Source organism: Carcharodon carcharias, chromosome 12 (assembly GCF_017639515.1).
Source record: "Carcharodon carcharias isolate sCarCar2 chromosome 12, sCarCar2.pri, whole genome shotgun sequence".
Taxonomy (NCBI): domain Eukaryota; kingdom Metazoa; phylum Chordata; class Chondrichthyes; order Lamniformes; family Lamnidae; genus Carcharodon; species Carcharodon carcharias.
This window is the reverse complement of record NC_054478.1, coordinates 31,517,115-31,537,690: the sequence shown is the minus strand read 5'-3', so window position 1 is coordinate 31,537,690 and position 20,576 is coordinate 31,517,115. Positions and strand designations below refer to the sequence as shown.

The 20,576-nt window shown below is 43.6% G+C and overlaps 1 protein-coding gene across 12 annotated transcripts in view; it reads right to left on the bottom strand.

The window, feature by feature from the left end:
• Positions 1 to 20,576, bottom strand: part of gli2a (GLI family zinc finger 2a) — a 357,210-nt gene that overhangs the window by 28,086 nt on the left and 308,548 nt on the right. For all 12 annotated transcript variants that reach the window (XM_041200500.1, XM_041200501.1, XM_041200499.1 and 9 more), the window contains 3 exons: positions 17,770 to 17,910; positions 11,834 to 11,983; positions 2,508 to 2,672 (listed from right to left, as the gene is read on the bottom strand). In XM_041200500.1, the coding sequence (XP_041056434.1) occupies positions 2,508 to 2,672; positions 11,834 to 11,983; positions 17,770 to 17,910 (456 nt within the window). The remainder of the gene's footprint in view (positions 1 to 2,507; positions 2,673 to 11,833; positions 11,984 to 17,769; positions 17,911 to 20,576) is intronic.

Below are 20,576 nucleotides of genomic sequence, written 5' to 3'. Positions count from 1 at the left end.
GGCCCGCTGACAATTAAGAGGCCTGTTAAGCCCCATTAACGGTGCAATTAACTGGGATTTTTTGCTGCCCGTCCAACGTTACGGTTGGCGGGATGGAAGTTTCCGAGATTAATTTAAAAAAAGATAAAAATGTTTGGACATAAATTTCAGCATCCACGTGTTTAGGTGACTCATTCCGATGTGTGGGCCTTTTTTTCAGATGTTAACATCTGTTTTTATTGAATTTAAATGAATTAGCTCCCTGAGGCAGCTCTCTGGCTGTTAATTGGCCAGCCAGTGTGAAATTGAGGTCAGGGGCCAATCGTGGGCGGCGGTCCGTTCCCCAGCTGCCTGCCAACCTGAAAATCCTGCCCATTGTGAACTGTGAGGAGGATAATAATAGACTTCAAGAGGACATCAACAGGCTAGTGGAATGGGCGAAGGCATTGGCAGGTGAAATTTTAAGCAGAGAAATGATAATGCAGAGAAGTGAAGGGATACATTTTGGTAAGAAGGGAGAGGCAATATAAACTAAAGGGTATAATTCTAAACAGGGGGTTGGGCTAAAGAGCATAGTGACCTAGGGATATATGTGTACAAATCACTGAAGGTAGCGGACTGAGATAGTGGTGAAAAAGGCACATGGAATCCTGGGCTTTATAAATAGAGGCACAGAGTGCAAAAACAGGGAGATCAGGATGAACCTTTATAGTTCGGCCATGACTGGAGTATTGTGTCCAATTCTGGGTACTGCACTTTAGGAAGAATGGAAAGGCATTAGAGAAAGTGCAGAAAGGATTCATGAGAATGGTTCCAGGGATGAGGGACTTCAGTTACAATGATAGATTGGAGATGCTGGGGTTGCTCTCCTTAGAGAGCAGAAGGTTGAGAAGAGATGTGATTATGTGTTCAAAACCATGAGGGATCTGGACTGAGTCGATAGAGAGAAACTGATCCCACTGGCAGAGGAGTGGAGAGTCAGATGACACTGGTTTAAGGCAATTGACAAAAGAACCAAAGGCAACATGAGAATTTTTTTTAAGCAGTGAGAGGTTAGGATCTGGAATGCACTGCCTGAGAGGGTAGTGGAGGCAGGTTCAATTGTATTTAAAAATTGCATAGTTGTGGGGAAAGGGCAGGGGAGTAGGTCTAGCTGAATTGCTCTTGCAGGGAACAGGCATGGACAAGATGGGCTGAATGGTCACCTTCTATGCTGTAACCATATGATCCTGTTGCTAATAGTTGGCACTGTGGCATAATGAACAGCACACTGGATTCTGCAGAAACTGCTCAAAGGTCCCATAAACATTATCCATTATGTCACCTGACTTAAGTACAATTTGGGTTAATTGATGAAGAAACTAAATTTACAAGAATCAATTTTACTGGGTGAATGTCCATTTCTTAATCCATGTTCTAAGCACTTTAAAGAGTTCAAGCATCTACAACGCTCATGAAAAGAACGGCAATGGAAAAGAACTTTAGAAATAAACAGAAGAAAGATTCAACTCCTAGAAATCTGCAATAAAACAGACATTTCTGGAAATGCGCATCAAGTCTATAAGGAGAAAAAAAAGAGGGCATATACCTGAAACATTAACCTTCTTCAGTCCTTTACCCGTCTTTTGTCTTTATAAATGATGACTGACCTGCTGTGCATATCTAAAAATTTCTGAGGCTCTTTGTGATTAGCTTATGGCTCTCGGTCGTATCTCTCTCGGTCATAATTACATTTGAGTAAGGGAGGGGTAAAGAAAAGATATTGGGGGAAATCTAAAGGAAGGCGAAAAAAACCATGAACCCCAAAAATCCTTGACTGGTGTAGTATTACTGACTAGATACTTGATGGGCAGAATGTTTCAGATGCCCAAACAGTCAGCGGGGAATATATCCTCACCGATACCAGCTGCTGCGCAGCCATTTAACGTTTGGCAGGGTAGTAATTGCCTCAGGGCAAAACATCCGCCCCCATCTCGAAGAAAGTCCCACTTTAGAGACCTGCCAGCCAATCGGCAGTCCCCAAAGAACATGAAGTTAAGGAGGCTGGAGTCAAGTTAAATCCGGAATATTGGCAGGGCCTGGATAGCAGGCCCCAGCGAGGTGTTGGGGGGTGCCTAAGGGACCAGGTTTGAGAGGCCGGGTATGAGGGTTAAAGGTGGGGGTGGGGGCAATGACCTCAGGAGAGGGGTGCTTCCAATGGGCGCAGGGGATGCCCAAAGGAGGCCCCCAGCCTTGTGCAAAATGAGCCCAGTAGCCAAAGCTGCCGCAGGTAAAATAACAGCGGGGGTGGAACGAAGCAGTTAGGTGCAGCCAGGCCGTCTGACGCCTCGACCGGCCCCTATAATATGAGGGACAGGTTGTGGGCGAGGACTGTAAAATCCACCCCGTGTCACAGGACAGTGCTTGATTTACATGTACAAGAAATTACCTTACCAAAGGCTGAGAGAAAAACAGACAATTTCTTTCACTGCATAAACCCTGGGAAATTTCCATTTGGGTGAAGTTAAGATTCAGTCAGTTTGCCATACCTCATTGGAATGAGTCCTGTTCTGATGTTTGGCTCGATCTGATGCATTGGAGAATGCTTTGTTGCAGCCTTCATGTTCACAAACATATGGCTTCTCCCCAGTGTGTGACCTCAGGTGAGTCTTCAAGTTCTCGAGTCGTGAGTAAGCTTTGCTGCAGCCCTCAAACTGGAGAGAGAGGTAAGAAGCACATTTAAAAGGCCAGTCTGGGGTGATACGTCGCACAGAAGTGTACTCTTGTTGAGTCAATGGCTGAGCAAGTTCTATCACGCTGAGCAGATCATTTTATACTGTTAGCCCCTGAGAAGATAAACGTGTCACCCGATGTGCTATTGAGTCAGAGAGCAGGATACTCCTGCCAGTTTTGTTCTCCAGCCAGCTGCTTGCCAACACAAGATAGCAGCCCAATAGCAGCTCTCTCTGTGATGTTTCCTCCCACCTTCAGAATGACCCAAGACCAATGTGCAAGATAACAAAGCCACACCTCTCTACTCCACCATTCCCACCTCTTCACCCCCGACGACTGACTATTTTTAATCTATTATCAATTGTCAGGACTCTCTAGTTCATGTGTTGCATCAACTTTTTCAAATTCTGAATGATTAAGTGCAATTTTTAAGTAAGTATTTAGTGAAAATTAAATTATTAAACATCCCAAATATAATATCCTTTTTCTAACGTAACTGTGGAAGCTCCAGGAGAAAAGAAGGTGTACTTGTTCTCGGTGCAGTTAGCTTGTGAGGCCAGAGGCTAACTAAATGACTTATGCTAGGCTGTAGGCATTAGCATCTGACACCAATTATTTGTGGGGAAATAGGCTGTGATCAAATCCATCATCAGACAGCAGTTAACTGACAGCGAGTATGAACTGCAGGGAGGGAGCATCTCATGAATGGAAGGGCCTGTTCCTAGGCATGCTCGGAAAGTTCTGGAGTTAATGGACCAAATGTCAAAAAAATAAATCTGCTCCCTCATTTGGAGAATTGAGAGAAGAACCTCTCGTTTGCTAAAGTTAGGTTGAAATAGATGATGCCGAAAGGAGTCATTTTCTCCATGCTTTCGTGGATGTTAAGAGACAGCGGATTGAGAAAATTATTTAAATCCAGCACTGAAGAGAATTAAAGATCTAATGTGGCTTAGAGATTGTGGCCCTTGTCCCATATACCCAATCACACAGTTCAAGATGTACTGCAATAAGATGTTGGACCATTAAATAAGCACTTGGCACTAAACTGGTAACTGAAGAAAATAGTAAAGATGAAAAAGTGTAAACCTTGGAATTTGGAAATAAACAGTGGGTTGGTAATATACAGAGGGTTAGACAGCATTTGACAGAGAAAGAACTGTTTAATATTTCAGATGGACATCCTTCTTTAAAACTGACAAAGGAATTCCTTGGCATGTCTTTCCCTTTCAGTGATTCATGACCCACTGTATATTGGGAGTGCTTTCTGATCTTATTAAAGAAAATAATATTGAGAAAAGCAGATATTTCTGTGAAGCAAATTTCAGAAAAACTGGGATCAGAAAATATTGATAGATGAATGAATCAAAGTTCAAAGTCATCCATTCAATATCATCAATATCATCCTTTATTTGGCTAGTTTCAGATTCAGTCATGCCTAGACAGGTGTCAGGGGGTTAAGACCTCACTCTATATTTTTTATAACATATATATATATATATATACACACACATATACACACACACATATATATATCATATATATATAAATATAATATATATATATATATATATGTACACACACACATAACATTCCGGCTAATCTATAATTTAAAAAAAACTGGACAAAGGCTTTAAACTGATTGAGGCCGTGACTGGCTATGACTCACACAAAAGAAATTTCTGGCCTTCCAAACAGCAGCAACCTCATCATCTTTAAAGATGCGCTAATGCCACTGTGATTGCAAAGATCAAATCGAAGGAGTTGTACTAGGACCATTTACATTTCTAAGGCCAGGTTCTGGTCAATGGAGATGGTCTGTCTGCGGGGGCAAAGGACCCTGAGACCTCTTTTCAAATGATTAATGGATGAAACATTAACCACCTAAGAGGCTAGACAAGAGATAAGCATCCTTTGTCCTACCAAGGTGGAGAAGTGGGAGTCATGCCACATGACACTATCACCAAGCTGCTAGAACCTGTAATATTGCCTTGTGGAGCTGAAGAAAAGGCTCAGACAGCATGCAGCAGCAGAAAAAGAGCTCTGCCCACAATTTTGAACACTTAGCTCCCAACCTACACAGTTTCTACTGAAACTTTTGAACTTCTGTACCAGCGCTTACCATGGGCCCATCTCATCATGGAAGTCAGCTCTACTGGAAAAGTAGATTATCCAGCATCCATCTTAAATCTGCTGACTCTGAAAGAATACACCATTGGATTTTGATTCTGGGCTCACGTGCGACAATAATTCTTATATTGTCTGTGGTCTTTGTCTGGTATCGCTTTCTGTTCTCTATCCCACCTTTATTGTATGAATGTAAAGGAGGCCATGTTACGCTCCTCCTCTTGCATTAGAGTGTGTGCAAATAAATTAATCCTTTGAGTTAATCCTATCTCGAGTTTACTGTGGGGTTTTTAAAAGAGGATTGGATCACAGGCCAAAACTGAAGGGTTGGGAAAATACCACATGTAAAGGGGGAAATCAAAACACTTTTCTGTTTCTACGGACGGCTAGAGAGAGGCAAAATCAGGGCTGATTAAATTAACCCCCCCCACCCCCTGTCTGTAACACAGGGGAAAGATAACAGGCAGATTTTAATATGACAATGTTGCTAACACTCATGGCTTTGTAATCTTACCCTGTTTCAATTCTGTATAATTAAGAGGGACTAAAATTCCCTGATCCTCTGTCTTCTTCCTAACCCTGTGAATTGTAGGTATCTTTCCCCAGGAGATTGCGTGATCGCTGTGGGGATGGCGGGTGGGGGGTGGGGGGAGGATGGGAGAAGAAGAGATAGTGGTTGGAGGGTGCTGCTGAAGTAAGCTTAATGGTGTGTACAAGTTGCACGACATGTAATGGGGCACTTCATATTAAATTAACAGAGCAAAATCAACAAATCATTAATGAAAATATGAGTGTTGGCAATGTTGCAAAGACAATTTTTATCTAAAATATCTAGAGTTTCAGCTTTTGCACACAGGTCTCACGACAAAGTGTGATTTTATCGTTTTAAGAGCTTTATTGTTTGTGTACGAGAGTTCTGGTGTTTCAAGCTGATCTATTTTCTCCAATACATTCAGAAGTTTTCATGGAAAAAAAGTTGGAATTAGAACTGGGGAGGGAACAGCTGCTGTTTAACTTTCCAGAACTGGTATTATTTCAATCAGAGAGCATTTGCTTTCAATTGACAACTACAAATGAGCCTGTGATATCTCATAAACCTCATAAATGAAGCAGATTTGAAAGACTCTTCCATCAGGTCTCTGCAAAGATTTATCCAGAGGAAAATATCCTACGCCACATCCTTGCCAACTTCCTACAGCATTCCAACCGGTTCTTGGAAGAATTCCCATACAATCCTTCCAAAACCTTGCAGGACTTCAGCAAGTTAAATGAGATATATTTTTGTGAGACTGTTGTAATGTAGAGTTATATTACATTACACAGGTCCATGTGTGCATGTGTACTTATTTCAGGAATGAGTAAATTAGTAAAATTATTTTTAAAAAGCTGTAATTAGTTTTCATTTAACAATCCTTGGCATGCCATGGACGCACTGAACTGAATCTGGCACCATTGTGTAAACTGCATGAGGATTTCACACACACAAATATGTCTGAAAAGACACAGGGCTGGGGGTTCGTTTTGGTCCAGTTTTCAGGCTCAACATAAGTGGCAGGCTAAGTATGTGCAACACAAGCCAGAGGCCTGAGGCTCACCCAAAATTGGGCCCCGGAATCATTGGCATCTTGCTAGCAGGCTATGGGCAGAAGTTGGGTACCAGGAAGCAGCTTGCTGGTTTTATGAGGATATAACTGGGGCAGGGTGCCATTCATGCAGCGGCCCGGGTGTCGTTCGTGGAAGTGGGTAGGGGGGTTGGCAAAAGGATATTGAGCGATAGTGGGGGAGGGCTGATCAGGGATTTGAGGGGGTGTTGATGATAAGAGTCGTGATAGAGAGAGGGGCACGATCGGGAGTGGGGGCAATCGGGAGAGGGGCGTGATTCAGAGTGAGGTCAATCGGCAGTGTTGGGGTGGGGGGAGGGTGGGGGGCGTTGCCAATTGGAAGGGTCAAAATTGGTCTGCCCAATTCCACTGATGATGGTGAGAGTCCAATTGTTATTGGGGAAGGTGGTGGTGGTAGCAATTGTTGAGGAGTCAATCTGAGTCATGGGGCGAGAGGCCTAATCATGGGGGATGGTTTCTAATTGTTGGGGGGTGGGGGTGGTGTTGGGTTGGAGGAGGGGTGCGTGTGGAGGGTTCCAATCATGCGCGAGGGGTGGGGTCTGATGGTGCAGGGGATCATTTCATGTGGGCACTCTGATCATGAGGGGGTGTCAGATCCGTTTGTGTGGAGGGTCCAATTGTGGAAAGTGTGGGTGGTGGGGGGGGAGGGCTGTATACGCAGAGGCTGACAACAACTTTCGGGATAGCTCTGGAGCACTCCTACTCCTCCCAGCTGCAGATTCAATTCCGTATAGAAGAAAAATACATCTCATTCATAAATTAAGGGCTGGAGTCAGCACAACAAAGATGGACCAAATTTATTATAATTTGTTAAACCTGTTCCTTAATACAGATTCACTTGTTTTACTGTTGCTATGTTTCCCCTGCTTTACTGGTCATTTTGCCTCCCTGTTCCCCAGTGGCCTATTGGGACAGACAATGGCATATCCATCTAACTTTTAGTAGTTTAATTGTGGGGCGGAGGAGATCAATCTCTCCCTCCTGGCAATTTCAAGGCAATGTTCATCCAAGTCCCTGGTGGGTGAGGGCAGTTTATTTTCTCATTCTGGCACCGTTCTTAATGCAGGTCAGATGATCTGAATTTTAGACCTTCTGGGGTGAAATGATTGAATCGACCCATTAAAACAAACCCATTTAAAACAAGATGGGCTAACGTCTTTGCCAAAATAATTACTTTTGTCACAGAGCATGATTTCAATCCCTCTGAAACCACTGTGTTCAGACGCCACTCTTAATAATTAGTCTGCTACTATTAACCTCCAACTTTGACAAGATACTATTCTCAAATAGTCAGCTGCACAGAAATCTACTCTCTTGCTAACACAACAGTATGTTTTTCTCAAAATGACTGAAGTGCTAATATTTACAGGTAAAGGAACAGGAAATCTGAGCGGACGGAACATGAATGTATAGCTACAAATCCCTCCATGGGTAAACATTAAGTTCATTGTACTGAACAACTGAATTGGTGCTTAAAAATCCTTAGTCCAAACATTTGGGAACAAAGCGGTTTCATTTTTTAATATACCTTTCTACATCCTATCAATCTTTTAACCATTCTGCAAGGTAGCAAGTGTTCTTGTTGTTTTAAAAATGAAACCTACTGTTCTACTTTCAGAGTAAAAATTTCATGAAATAATAATTAAAGTGCAATAGCTTTTCCTCCCCTGAGCTACAGCTCTTTGTCATTTTTATTCATCATTCTATTTTAAAAAAAGTGTAGACATCAGAGCAGAAAAACAGTTTTTGTCACCTAAGGACATATATTTAACAAACACTGTATATTCAGTGAATTTGTGAAAGACTAACATACGTCGCTGGTGCAGGGAAATTTGCCATTATCAATGCTCGCCATTTCCATGGTAAAGAGCATTCTCCCTTTTGCTAAACTAGCTTATTTCGTCTATGGCAACAGCAGGGCTTCACAATTGACATTACTGAGGGGTTACACCTTCACTGGCTGTCCAGTACCCCAAATAGATGTTGAGCAGGGAACAGATTAGCCTCATATATGATGCATTTCAGGCTCCCATATTCTACTGAAGCTCATTGTCTAGACTTGCACATGAAACAACAACTTGCATGTCTATGGCACCTTTAAAGTAGCAATGTCTTTTTGTATTCATCCATGGGATAATGACTTCGCTGGATGGGTCAGCATTTATTGCCTATCCCGAATTGCCCTTGAGAAGGTGGTGGTGAACTGCCTTCTTGAACCGCTGCAGTCCATTTGGTGTAGGTACGCCCACAGTGCTGTTAGGAAGGGAGTTCCAGGACTTTGACCCAGCGACAGTGAAGGAACGGCGATATATTTCCAAGTCAGAATGGTGAGTGACTCGGAGGGGAATTTCCAGGTGGTGGTGTTCCCATCTATCTGCTGCCCTGTCCTTCTGGATGGTAGTGATTGTGGGTTTGGAAGGTGCTGTCTAAGGGGCCTTTGTGAGTTTCTGCAGTGCATCTTGTAGATGTACACACTGCTGCCACTGTGCATCGGTGGTGGAAGGAGACAGTGTGGATGTGGTACCAATCAAGTAGGCTGCTTTGTCCTGGATGGTGTCAAGTTTTTAAGTTTTGTGGGAGCTGCACTCATCCAGGCAAGTGGGGAGTATTACATCACACTCCTGACTTGTGCCTTGTAGATGGTGGACAGGCTTTTGGGAGTCAGGAGGCGAGTTACTTGTCGCACAATTCCTAGCCTCTGACCCGCTTTTGTAGCCACAGTATTTATATGGCAAGTCCAGTTCAGTTCTGGTAAATGGTAACCCCCAGAATGCTGATAGTGGGGGATTCAGTGTTGGTAGTGCCATTGAACATCAAAGGGCGATGGTTGGATTCTTTCTTGTTGGAGATGGTCATTGCCTGACACTTGTGTAGCACGAATGTTACTTGTCACTTGTCAGTCCAAGCCTGGATATTGTCCAAGTTTTGCTGCATTTGAAATTGGACTGCTTCAGTATCTGAGGAGTCGTGAATGATGCTGAACATCAGCGAACATCCCCACTTCTGACCTTATGGTGGAAGGAAGGTCATTGATGAAGCAGCTAAAGATGGTTGGGCCTAGGACACTACCCTGAGGAACTCCTGCAGTGATGTCCTGGAGCTCAGATGACTGACCTCCAACAACCACAACCATCTTCCTTTGTGCTATGTGTGACTCCAACCAGTGGAGAATTTTCCCCCTGATTCCCATTGACTCCAATTTTGCTCGGGCTCCTTGATGCCACACTCTATCAAATGCCCCTTGACACCAAAGGCAGTCACTCTCATCCCACCTCGGGTGTTCAGCTATTTTGTCCATGTTTGAACCAAGGCTGTAATGAGGTCAGAAGCTGAGTGGCCCTGGCAGAACCCAAACTGGGCGTCAGTGAGCAGGTTATTGCTGAGCAAATGCCAATTGATAGCACTGTTGATGACCTCTTCCATTACTTTACTGATGATGTAGAATAGACTGATGGGGCAGTAATTGGTTGGGTTGGACTTGTCCTGCTTTTTGTGTACAGGACGTACATGGGCAATATTCCACATAGCTGGGTAGATGCCAGTATTGTAACTGTACTGGAACAGCTTGGCTAGGGGTGCGGCAAGTTCTGGAGCACAACTTGCCACTCCCCTAGCCAAGCTGTTCCAGTACATATTTAGTTGTTCTTAACTTTGAAATATTTATCCAATTCCCTTACAAAATAAATGCCAGTGTCTGTCTCAACAGCCAACCAGGGGAAAGCATCCACACTCAAATGGTCAATTTGGCAAAAATTCTTTGAACTTGCTCCTTCAATTTTCTAGTAAAGATAATCTTCAGCACCACTATATTTACAAAACCGGAAATGCAGGTAAAAGCTTGGCAGCTGAGAAGAGAAAAGCTGTTTTAAGATTTGCAACAGGGATTCTTCAATACATTTCCACAAAAGATCTGCAACCAAAATGTCCTTTATTCCTTAAGGACCTGCTGTGTATTTCCAACCACTTTTATTTCTTGATTTTTAAATCAAACACTATTTCTGCCAAAAATACTCTTTGGTAGTGAGAGACAGTCTCTGCACTGTTTATTCTGATGGCAATAACTGTGTCAAGGCACTAAACACATTAAGCAAGCGCTTTATCCTGAAGGAGTGTCATCGACTATGGATGGGATTAGTCTCCAGGCTGACGGCGTTCTGTTGAACTTGACCTTGGGAGACCCCAATAGTATTGTTGGCCCACATTTTCAGGGAGGTCACGAGCTGTTATCAGGTCCTCATTTAAACTAAAATTGAGACTCCTTTGCTTTTACCAATGGCTCTTTGACCTCATCCTTGAGGAGCTGTGACAGAGCAAGTGTCAATCCGGGAGAATGGCTCAAGTACTGTCACAGGGTCTTGTTTAGGCCTGACCATGTAAAAGTGCCACAGATCTCTCTGAGCATTTCTGTCCTGACCCCATATCCCAAAAAAATAATTACTTGAGAACAGAAAGAGACCGTACAGAAAAAGCAGGAACACTGGCCTAGACATTCTTGATGGCAATATTAGCCGATGACATTCCTCTGTCTGCTCTACTAAGCAAGGAATTAGCACATTTGAAACGAGTAGCAAGGGTGCTTAGACAGTTCAAACAAGAGGTTAAAGGATTGTCTTCTGCAGTGAATTCTTTTGTTTATTATTGCTCCAAATTGCCTTGAAGTATTGATGGATGATCTTGAAAAGTGCTATCAAGTTACCTAGAGGAGTCGGCTGTGATCTACTAACTCACCAACATCTAGCTATTTATTTTATTTTCAAGTTCCTATTTTTCATGTTCCTCACTTTAAAATAAAACGGGTGGAATTTTGAATTCTAATGTGCGTATCATATTTACAAGTGTACCTGAAATAAGAGCCATAACTAGATACCAGACTGGCATTTCATCATTGCAGACAGGTCATTCCCATTGTTACCAATGTTTAGGTCAATCAATCAATTGCAAAAAAAAAAATCCATAAAAACGAAACAGTTTCCTTGTGACTAGGATCTGCCGGTTTGTCCCAGTGGTGACAAGTATGTAGGAAGTCTGGGTCTACAGTCACCATTCTCTCTAGCTGCCATTTTGCTGAGGTAAAGAGCGCATTGTTTGAATGAGTTTGTAGTTTGATTCTCTAAATCCAGACTTTATAAAGCCTCCTTGTGTTGGTAATCAAACCAATCTTTGTGTGCCATCAGCTAGACCAAAATGGCGCCATTGTAAGTTATGGTGTATGAGGGCTGGCTGTCACCATCGGTGTTTCACTAGATTACAACTGAGCATTAAAACTATTTGCATTCCTACTAAACACTTGACTGCTCAAGATTCCACCCCCCTCCAAGTTATTGATAGATTCCTCATGTTGCTAGTCCACTCTTGTCTGCTCAAGGTGCCTCCACCACTCCAGCTAATAAACTTACAGTGCACTTGTGTGGTTTCTCTCCTGTGTGTCGCCGCATGTGCACCACTAGCATGTATTGCGCCTTGAACGGCTTCTGTTCCCGAGAACAGTCCCGCCACCGGCAAACAAACTCCTTCTTCTCACCGTGGATGTGCTCGTTGTTAATGTGCTGCGGGAGAAAACACATTGAAGGTGGCTATGAAGGCACTTCAGTAAGAACAAGTTTTCCAGGTTTAACAACCAGACCTCTGCACAGAATAAAAATGGTGTGTCTTTTATCTTTTAACCTTTGCATTGTTGAACAATATTTTTAGCCATTAAAATATTCAGATTAATTGGTCCACTGCAGTTAAGTCGGTTTGATGGATGAAAATTACCCATTCAACCAGAGAGTGTTAAAATTCTCCTCAACATTCAGCCAAGGCATCCACTTCTGATAATACTCTAGAAAGTCCTGGGCAAATCTGCATGCATAGACATTGGCTGGGGTTCAAATCAGAATCAGGCTTGGAAATGACATTCCCCTGCCGTGGTTAAATAGGTTGAGAACACTCATGATCTATGATCATGCACGGAAAATGGTAACTGCTAGGCAAAGCAGGGCCTAAAAAAGCTCATGAGAACTGGGCCTCTAAAGAAGTTAGTCCCTTGCAGAGGAGGAGAACACTGGGGAGACAGACAAAAAGAGCACAAACGTTGCTTGAAGTTAAGAAACCCAGTGAGCCCTTGAGTTTATGATCAATGAAACTGGGAAATGAAGATCCCAAATGCTTTACAATTATTTCTTTCTGAAAGAGAGGGAAGGTTTAAATGGGAGAGAAGAGAAGTGCAACCAATAATGAAACCTTAGAAACGACAATATCTGAGATAAAGATTTAAGTGGCTCAAATGCTTACTGAAAAATAAACCTACTATAGACAGAGAAGAATAAAATGGGACGTATGCTGCAATATTTATAACCCAGCAGGTTAAATGACTAAGGCTGCCTCCCTCAAATAGTCAGTGCTCAGATGGAGCCATTGTGCACAAACTGAAACCAAAACCTGAATCATTTTGTCTTTTCTCTCCTTAATCCAAACTTCAGCCTAATTATGAAGGGCGCCGGGCACAAACTGAAGGCAACGTACAAGCAGGCCTGCACAGATCTACAGCATATTTGAATTAGTTTAATTAATGTTGATAAGGGTGCGGCAGAGGGAGGGGAGGCAAGCTTGCACTGTAGACTTCCTGCACTGAAGGAGTGTGGTCCTGGCAATGGCTTGAAAGTCTCTGAAGGCGAATCCCTCACATCTCAGCAGACTGACACACAAGTTGGTAATGGGAAACACATGCTGCTTCTGCTTTGCTTCACTACATCCCTGGTATTCAAGTAGACGCTGGTCTTTAGAAAACAAGTAAGCTGAATGAAGGCATGTCATCTATTAGCTGAACTCCACAATAAAATGCACCTGCTGTCAACAGCTTAAGCCTTTGGCAGGAGGAAAGAAGGGGCTTATGATGAATACGGGTCCTGGGAAGGGTGGCCATTAATTAGAGATCATATTTTTTCCACTGCTCTTGCAGTTTGGGCAGATAATTCTATCCACTCCCACCCACACAAACCTTTTTTCCCCCTCAAGTACCCTGCTATTACTGTGCCCTTTACATCTGTCTCCACTTTCCGTCTAAATAATATGTAAACAATTGACTTACTCCAAACAAATGCAATTTAGATTAATTTGTCTTTAATTAGTGCCAATTGAAGCCTAGACTGGGATTAATCATCATATATGGAGGGTGGGGTTTGGAGAAAAGATCTATCCCAGTTAGGAGAGGGCATGCTCTGTGTAGTTGATAGCTTGTTATGCTGTGAATAAAGATATACATCTTTCACTGCCTTAGGACATCCCAAAGCTTTCACAGCCAAAGAAGCGTTTTTCTGAAGCATAGCCGCTGTTGTATTATATGCAAATGTGGATGCCAATTTGTGCACAGCAAGCTCCCACAGCAATGTGCTAATGACCAGATAGTCTGTTTTTGGGTTAGAGCTCTAGTCGAGTACAAATGGAGATCACTAACGAGTGCTGCTTTCCCTGCTTGAAATATGCTTGGCCCCTTAAAGGAAAACACTGATTGGAGGCCCATGCTTTGCTTTGCCTCTGTGGTCCTTAGTATTCACGAACTTGCAGATCCAGCTGGTCAGACTTTTGTGTTGCTGGCAGAGGAAAGGGTGTCACATAACTGAAGTAAAACCACCATTATATGGTTTCCCTACTTGAGAAGGAGCCATAAGCAGAGACGCTGTTTTATCAGACCTCAGGGTGCATGACACAACATTCCAGTAATGGGGTTGCACAGAGCCCTTTCGCTATTGGGTCAGCTAATTTTGTATGGATGAATGAATTCAGATCTGCAAAAATCCACTTCCAGGTTCACAACTGAAGGTTTTGGCAAAAAGTTGGATGTTTAATAACATACAGCATAGGCAGTAAGTTAATGCTAATGCAATTGTTCTGGAAAATAAGCAGTAAATTAAACAAGTTATAAAGAAGAGACCGCCCAACAGCTTGCTCGTATCATGCTGAAAGGCAGCTTTTTGAGGTTTAATTTCCTGGGGCTGTATCTAATTTCTTGGTGGCAAGAACTCAGGGCTGACCACACAGGGCTTAATACCCAGCAGAGTGTCAAGAGAGTAAAATCCTAGCTGAAGAAATTGGCCAATTTTAATAGCAATTAAGGTAAATTTTCTCAAACTCACTGCTGCAGTGGATCCCATGCAATGTGGAGACTGCAGGGGGGATAAGATCAGGCTCCAGTTGTGTGCCTGCAGTGTTCGGCTAGCGGTCTCTGACATTATTTCACTAAGGTTCGATGGTGCAGATGCGGATAAGATGTTTCCACTTATTGGGGGAGTGCAAAAGTCGAAGACATTAATATAAATTAGTTCCTAATAAATCCAGTAGGGAGTTCAGCGAATTTACTCAGTGAATTGTAAGAATATGGAACTTGCTGTCTCGTGGTCAGATTGAGGTGAATATCAGGTCCACTTTAAAGGGGAACTGGATAAAGAAATAAAAGGTTAAACTGATGGGATGAGATGAAGTAAAGTTGGAGGTGGCTTATGTGGAGCATTAACACCACCATGTTGGGCCAAATGATCTGCTTTTTTTGCTGTAAATTTTATATAATTGAGCCTGTTTCAAGCTTATTTGGATCAATTGATGAATTGGATTAAGGAGAGCACTTCAAATAGAGAAATGCATGGGAAAAGGAAGCAATGTTTGTCCGTGCAGATGTGACAACACGCTGATTGCTCTGGGGTAAAAATTCCTGTTTTCTTGGTGGTTGATATCTGGAACAGCAGAGTCTGTATTTTAATAAAAAATTGTTAAATGAATGTCCAGCGCTTGGAGGTGGAGGTGGGGTTACATCTGTATTTTCTGATAACGTAGCAGGAGGGTTCGGGAATAAATGGATAGTTCCTTCAGATAGCCAGCGGGCTAAATCACCTCTTTCTGTGCTGTGAAATTCTGAGAGACTATAATCTCCTTACCCTGCCAGTATTGGTGGGCTAATCAATCTTGGGGGTGGAAGCAGGGGGAAGCAGTAAAAGACAATCCGTGTGCAGTCCCTATTGGCATAGTGGTGTCTGTGGCTGTTCACTGTCAGTCTAGAGGTGTGTGTTTGTTCAGATTCCCCAGTGGGTGGGTGGGTGTGTTTGGTGGGGGTGGTTGGGGGAGGGGTGGGGATGAAAAGACTGACATCTGCTCTCTGGGCCTGTCTCAGGAGGCACACACACACTAGCTTGTGGAATCAGATGTTAGGTCTTTCCAAATACTGGAATTTTATAGACATAAATGCTCATACCCAGCAGTAACTAATTACAGAACAAAATGGAAGGGCAATCCATTAGAGCAAATGTGGAATTGAAATCAGCCAAATAACTTGAGACAAACACAGGTGGCGTGGATCTCATGCAAGATGTCGGGCTTAGCTCCTGGGTAGCATTCCTGCCTCTGAAGCAGAACGTCTTGGATTCTAAGCGCCACCCCAGGATTTGAGGGCATAATCTTGGCTGACACTTCAACATAGCACTAAGTCAGTTGGAGCTATTGTTGTTCAAATGAAATGTTAAACCGAGGTCCCGTCTCCCCCCCTCAGAAAAATGCTGCTGTACTCAAAAGAACAGCAGGGAAGGTGTTGCGGTCAGCATTTATTTCTTCCACAAACATCACGAAAGCAGGTGATCCAGTCATTTATCTCATTGCTGCTAGTGGGGGTCTTGTTGCGTGCGGAATGGCTGCTGCATTTATCTACATTGCAGCTATGATCACACTTCAGAAGTACTCAGGGGCAAGAATTTTGCCCTCATCGGGTGGGAGCAGTCAGGAAGCTGACTGCCGTCCATGATCGGGGCCGGAACGCGATTTCACGCTGGTGGGTCAATTAAGGCCCGCCCGGCGTGAAACGTGTGCTACAGCGCTGCCTGTGTGGGGCGGGAGGAGGGCGGGTGTACAGCCCCGCAGGAATAGCTCCCTGAGGCACAGAGCTGCCTCAGGGGGATGAAGATTTAAAAATTAAAAATAAAGCGTTTTAAGATGTTAAAAAACATGTCCCCTCACGTCACAGGAGCAGGGACATGTTAGAAATTAGTATGAAAATGCTTTATTTATTTTAATGGCGGATCGAAACCTCATCCTGCCCGTGGATGAGGTTTCGCAAAATACGCAAAGGCCGCTCGGCCTTTTCGCCTGCTCGCCAACCGTAAGGTTGGACGGGCAGCGAAAAATTTAAATTGTTAATGGCCTTAATAGGCCTTTTAATTGTCAGCGGGCGCGTTGCCAACTCCTGTGCGCGCCTGCCGACCAAAATATTGCGCGAGTGCGCAACGATGTCGGGACGCTCGCCCGACGCCATCGCGCCTCATTTTATGCTTGTTCGAGTCGGGTGTGCGCCTGCCCGGTGAGCAGAAAACTCTTCCCCAGGTGCGTAAAGCAATTTGGGATGTCCGTGGTTCGCCTTAGGTGCTATATGAATGCAAGGTCTGCCTTCCTCCTTTCACGAGCAATCACGCAGAATTAAACGTGTTTAAATCACAGTGGAACAAGTGGAGTTGCTGCAACTACAGAAGAACATCTGAAAATAGAGACAACCATCCAAACTTCATCATCATGCTCCTTAAAACGTTGACAAGAGGTGTATTCGTACATCTCGTGGGGGTGCAGGGGAACAATTTGTTGAAGGTGATTGAGAAAATGGTTAATAAAGCACACTGGATTCCGGGGTTTAATAGCTAAAGGCATAGAGAATTAAAGCAAACCTTTATAAAACATCAGTTCAGCCTCAACTGGAACATGGTGTCCAGCTTTTCACTTTATGAAGGGTGGGAAGGTTTTAGAAAGGGTGCAGAAAAACTTACAAAAACAGTTTCATGAATGGGGGATACCAGTTACCTGGATAGCTAGCTGGGAGAAACTGAGGCTGTCCTCCTTAGAGAAGGGAAGATTGAGAGGAAATTTGATAGAGGTGTTCAAAATCATGAAGGATCTAGTCAGAGTCAGAGTACAGAGAGAGAAACCGTTCCCTTTGATTGAAGGGCCGAGAACCGGGGGACACCCATTTAAAATGATTGATTAAAGGATCAAGCTCGTCATGAGGAGAAAGCTTTTCATGCAGGCATTAGTTAGGATCTGGAATAAATGAGTGGTGGGGGCAGATTCAAACATGGCTTTCAAAAGTGAGTTGGATAATCAACTAAAGGGGAAAAATTACAGGGCTACAGGAAAAGGGTGGGGAAGTGGAACTAGCTAAATTGCTCTTGCAGATGGCCTGCATGGGCTTGATGGGCTAAATGGCCTCCTTCTGTGCTGCAACCATTCTATGGTTCTGCATTAAATCTTGTGATGCCCAAAACCCACACCTGTTGCCTCGCTGTGCTCCAACTGATTTCCAGCTCTTTGCTCTGGATTTACTCACATGCACCAGTTGTTCCTGAGTGTCGTACTCTTTGTTGCACCCTTCCCAGTGACACACTGTCTCGTAAATGACCTCCGGCTCCTGTTTGCAATCATCTTTATCCAAATCATCCTTCACCTCTGTCAGCCCTGCCAACCGATCCTGAACAATTATATAAATAAAGGAGGAAATGGAGACATCATTATATGAAATGTAACAGCAGTTGTAACAGTCCTGCATTCATCTGGTCCTCTGATGCTCTGATAGATATAAGTTATTTGAATTAATCTCTCTAGCAGTCATTTAGATGCTCGCACAAATGAAACCAAATTAACAAATTATTCTGTTTCTTTCAGTATTTTTTTAACCATTATGTTCTTTTGCTCTATTTTTTAATGTACCTTTCTTTAGATCTCCTCCATGGAGCACACCTTTCTCCATGGGAGAAGGCAGCCATGTTGCTAGGCAACGGTTCGCCACTCCCCCCCTCCCCCACCCAATGAACAACCATTAGGAAGTGCACACGTGGCCAAAAATATGATGTTAGCTAATTTCATACCCTATTCTCCACCCAAATAATGCCTTAACTCAGTACCTTGTCTATTTCTCCCATTCTTGTCCTCACCCCTTTTCCTCCCCCACAGCCCTGACCCCAGCCTAGAACAGGAATTCCCATTCCTTATGAAAATACAAGATTCGAGCAATGAAAGTTAGATCCATCATTGGTTTGAGTTCAGAAGAGAAGAGGAATGGACAGGATTTTAAAATAATCCCATTGTCCCAGAAATTCCGGAATTACTGCAAACCACTGGACTCAGGTTGGGTACACTTGGCTCACTGGGACAGCATAGGCTTTGACTAATTCCTTGTTGTGCTTTAGTCCAGAGGCAATCCCAGTCAGGCTTTGGCGTGACGCATGGGGCTGGCTCAAGGCCCTAAAAAAATAATGACAGTGGGACCTGCAGTGCTAAGAACATAAGGAATAGGAGCCGGAGTAGGCCATTCGGCCCCTTGAGCCTGCTCTGCTATTCAATATAGTCATGGCTGATCTGATTGTGGCTTTAACTCCACTTTCCTGCCTGTCACCACTCACTGCACTGCACCACCGCACCGCCCCCCCAGCCCCCCACCCCATGTCAAACCCTGCCCGTAACCCTTGGGCTCCCTTGTCGATCAAAAACCTGTCTCAAACAGTGCGGTCACCACAGCCCGGGTGGAGCGCAATTATGGTTCAATGACAGAATTAAGGCATTAACTACTCTCCAGCTCAGAGGAACCCAAAGGCCTCCGAATGAAGCCAAAAGGGGATGTGATCACACAAGCAATTTGTTTGTACTAATGAATGCACATTACCGCTGAGATATTAATTCCTTTCAGATGCCCACTGTGTGTTTTTTTAAAAATTGTCTCATTAGCGTTTGCCCACGTCGCAGCTGGAGATGCCTTTAGGTCTCGCGCTGGCTGCTGTTGACGCGATCTAAACTTAAAACTCGTGAGATGTGGCTCCTGCCCCGAACGTGCTGACTTCAGCATGTTTATCTTTCTCTGATATGCTATCTTCATCAATTTTCCTGGCCCCAGATGATTATAAACATAGCCGTCCCCATGCATCATGCCAAAGCCTGACTGGAGCTACCTCTGGACTAAGGCAGAACAAAGAATTAGTCAAAGCCCTTGTTGCCCTAGTGACAGCAAGGTATTGTATATTTCATTAAAATGTAGTGCAGGGACACTTCTTGTAGTTTAGAGTTACAATAAAAAATGGTTTAAAAAGAAAGGAGATAAATTGATCTCGCTGCTAATTCTCACACATCAGGACGGACAGAAGATCAGGAACTAAAGGCTTCACTGTATCAAATCTTCCTGTCTTTGACCAGTGACAGAGAGATTGCAGAGCAGTACTTTATAACACTGAGGTAATAACCCATTAGTAACTCTCCATTACACAGCAGACGGCTCCTGGAGTTGCACTGAGGAAAGAGCCTGGGACTCAGCCTGACATTGTCACGGGCTGGTACTACCATTCATCTTTTCTCACGAAGAACCCTCTGCAACTATGACAAGCTGCAAAATATCCCGACACCGAGGCCATTGCCAGGATCCGAGTTAACCAGCCTTTCTAGCTAAATGGGTCTACTGAAGCAAAATGAAGGCCGAGGGGCCTGTTTACATGCAGTATTGTTTGTGCTTAGCAAATGAACAACGTTTTAATTTTCATATTTTGAATGAAATTTTCGAATGTGATTAACTTCCATGACCGATTTTTTTTGCAGTTACAATAAAATGACATTTTAACATTTTAACCCCAGACAATACTCTACTTTTGATTCAGTAGCAGTACTTTTCCAGATATTGAGCGGGTAAAATCGTTAACAACACATTGGGCAGAATTTTACGTCCCACAGGCGTAATAGAGGGTGATATTTTGGTCGGCGGGCACACATGAGAGTCGGCAGAGTGCTCACCGGCAATTAAGAGGCCTATTAAGGCCATTAAAGTATTAATTAAGGGAAATTTTTGTTGCCCGTCCAACCTTATGGTTGGCCGGCGGGCAAATCGGCCAGATGGCCTTTGCGTTTCTGAGGAAACCTCATCCACGAGCAGGATGAGGTTTCCAACATTAATTAAAAATTAAAATAAAAATGTTTTGACGTAAATTTGATTACCTGCATGTTTATGTGAGAGAGTCCTATGAAGGTACATTTTTTCAGATTTTCCAAATCTTTGATTCAAAAATTCTTCTGCTCCCTGAGGCGCAGACTTCAGTGCTCCCCCTCCCCCACCCACCCCCCCACCCCCCACCCCCACCCCCGCCCCCATACCCCGGT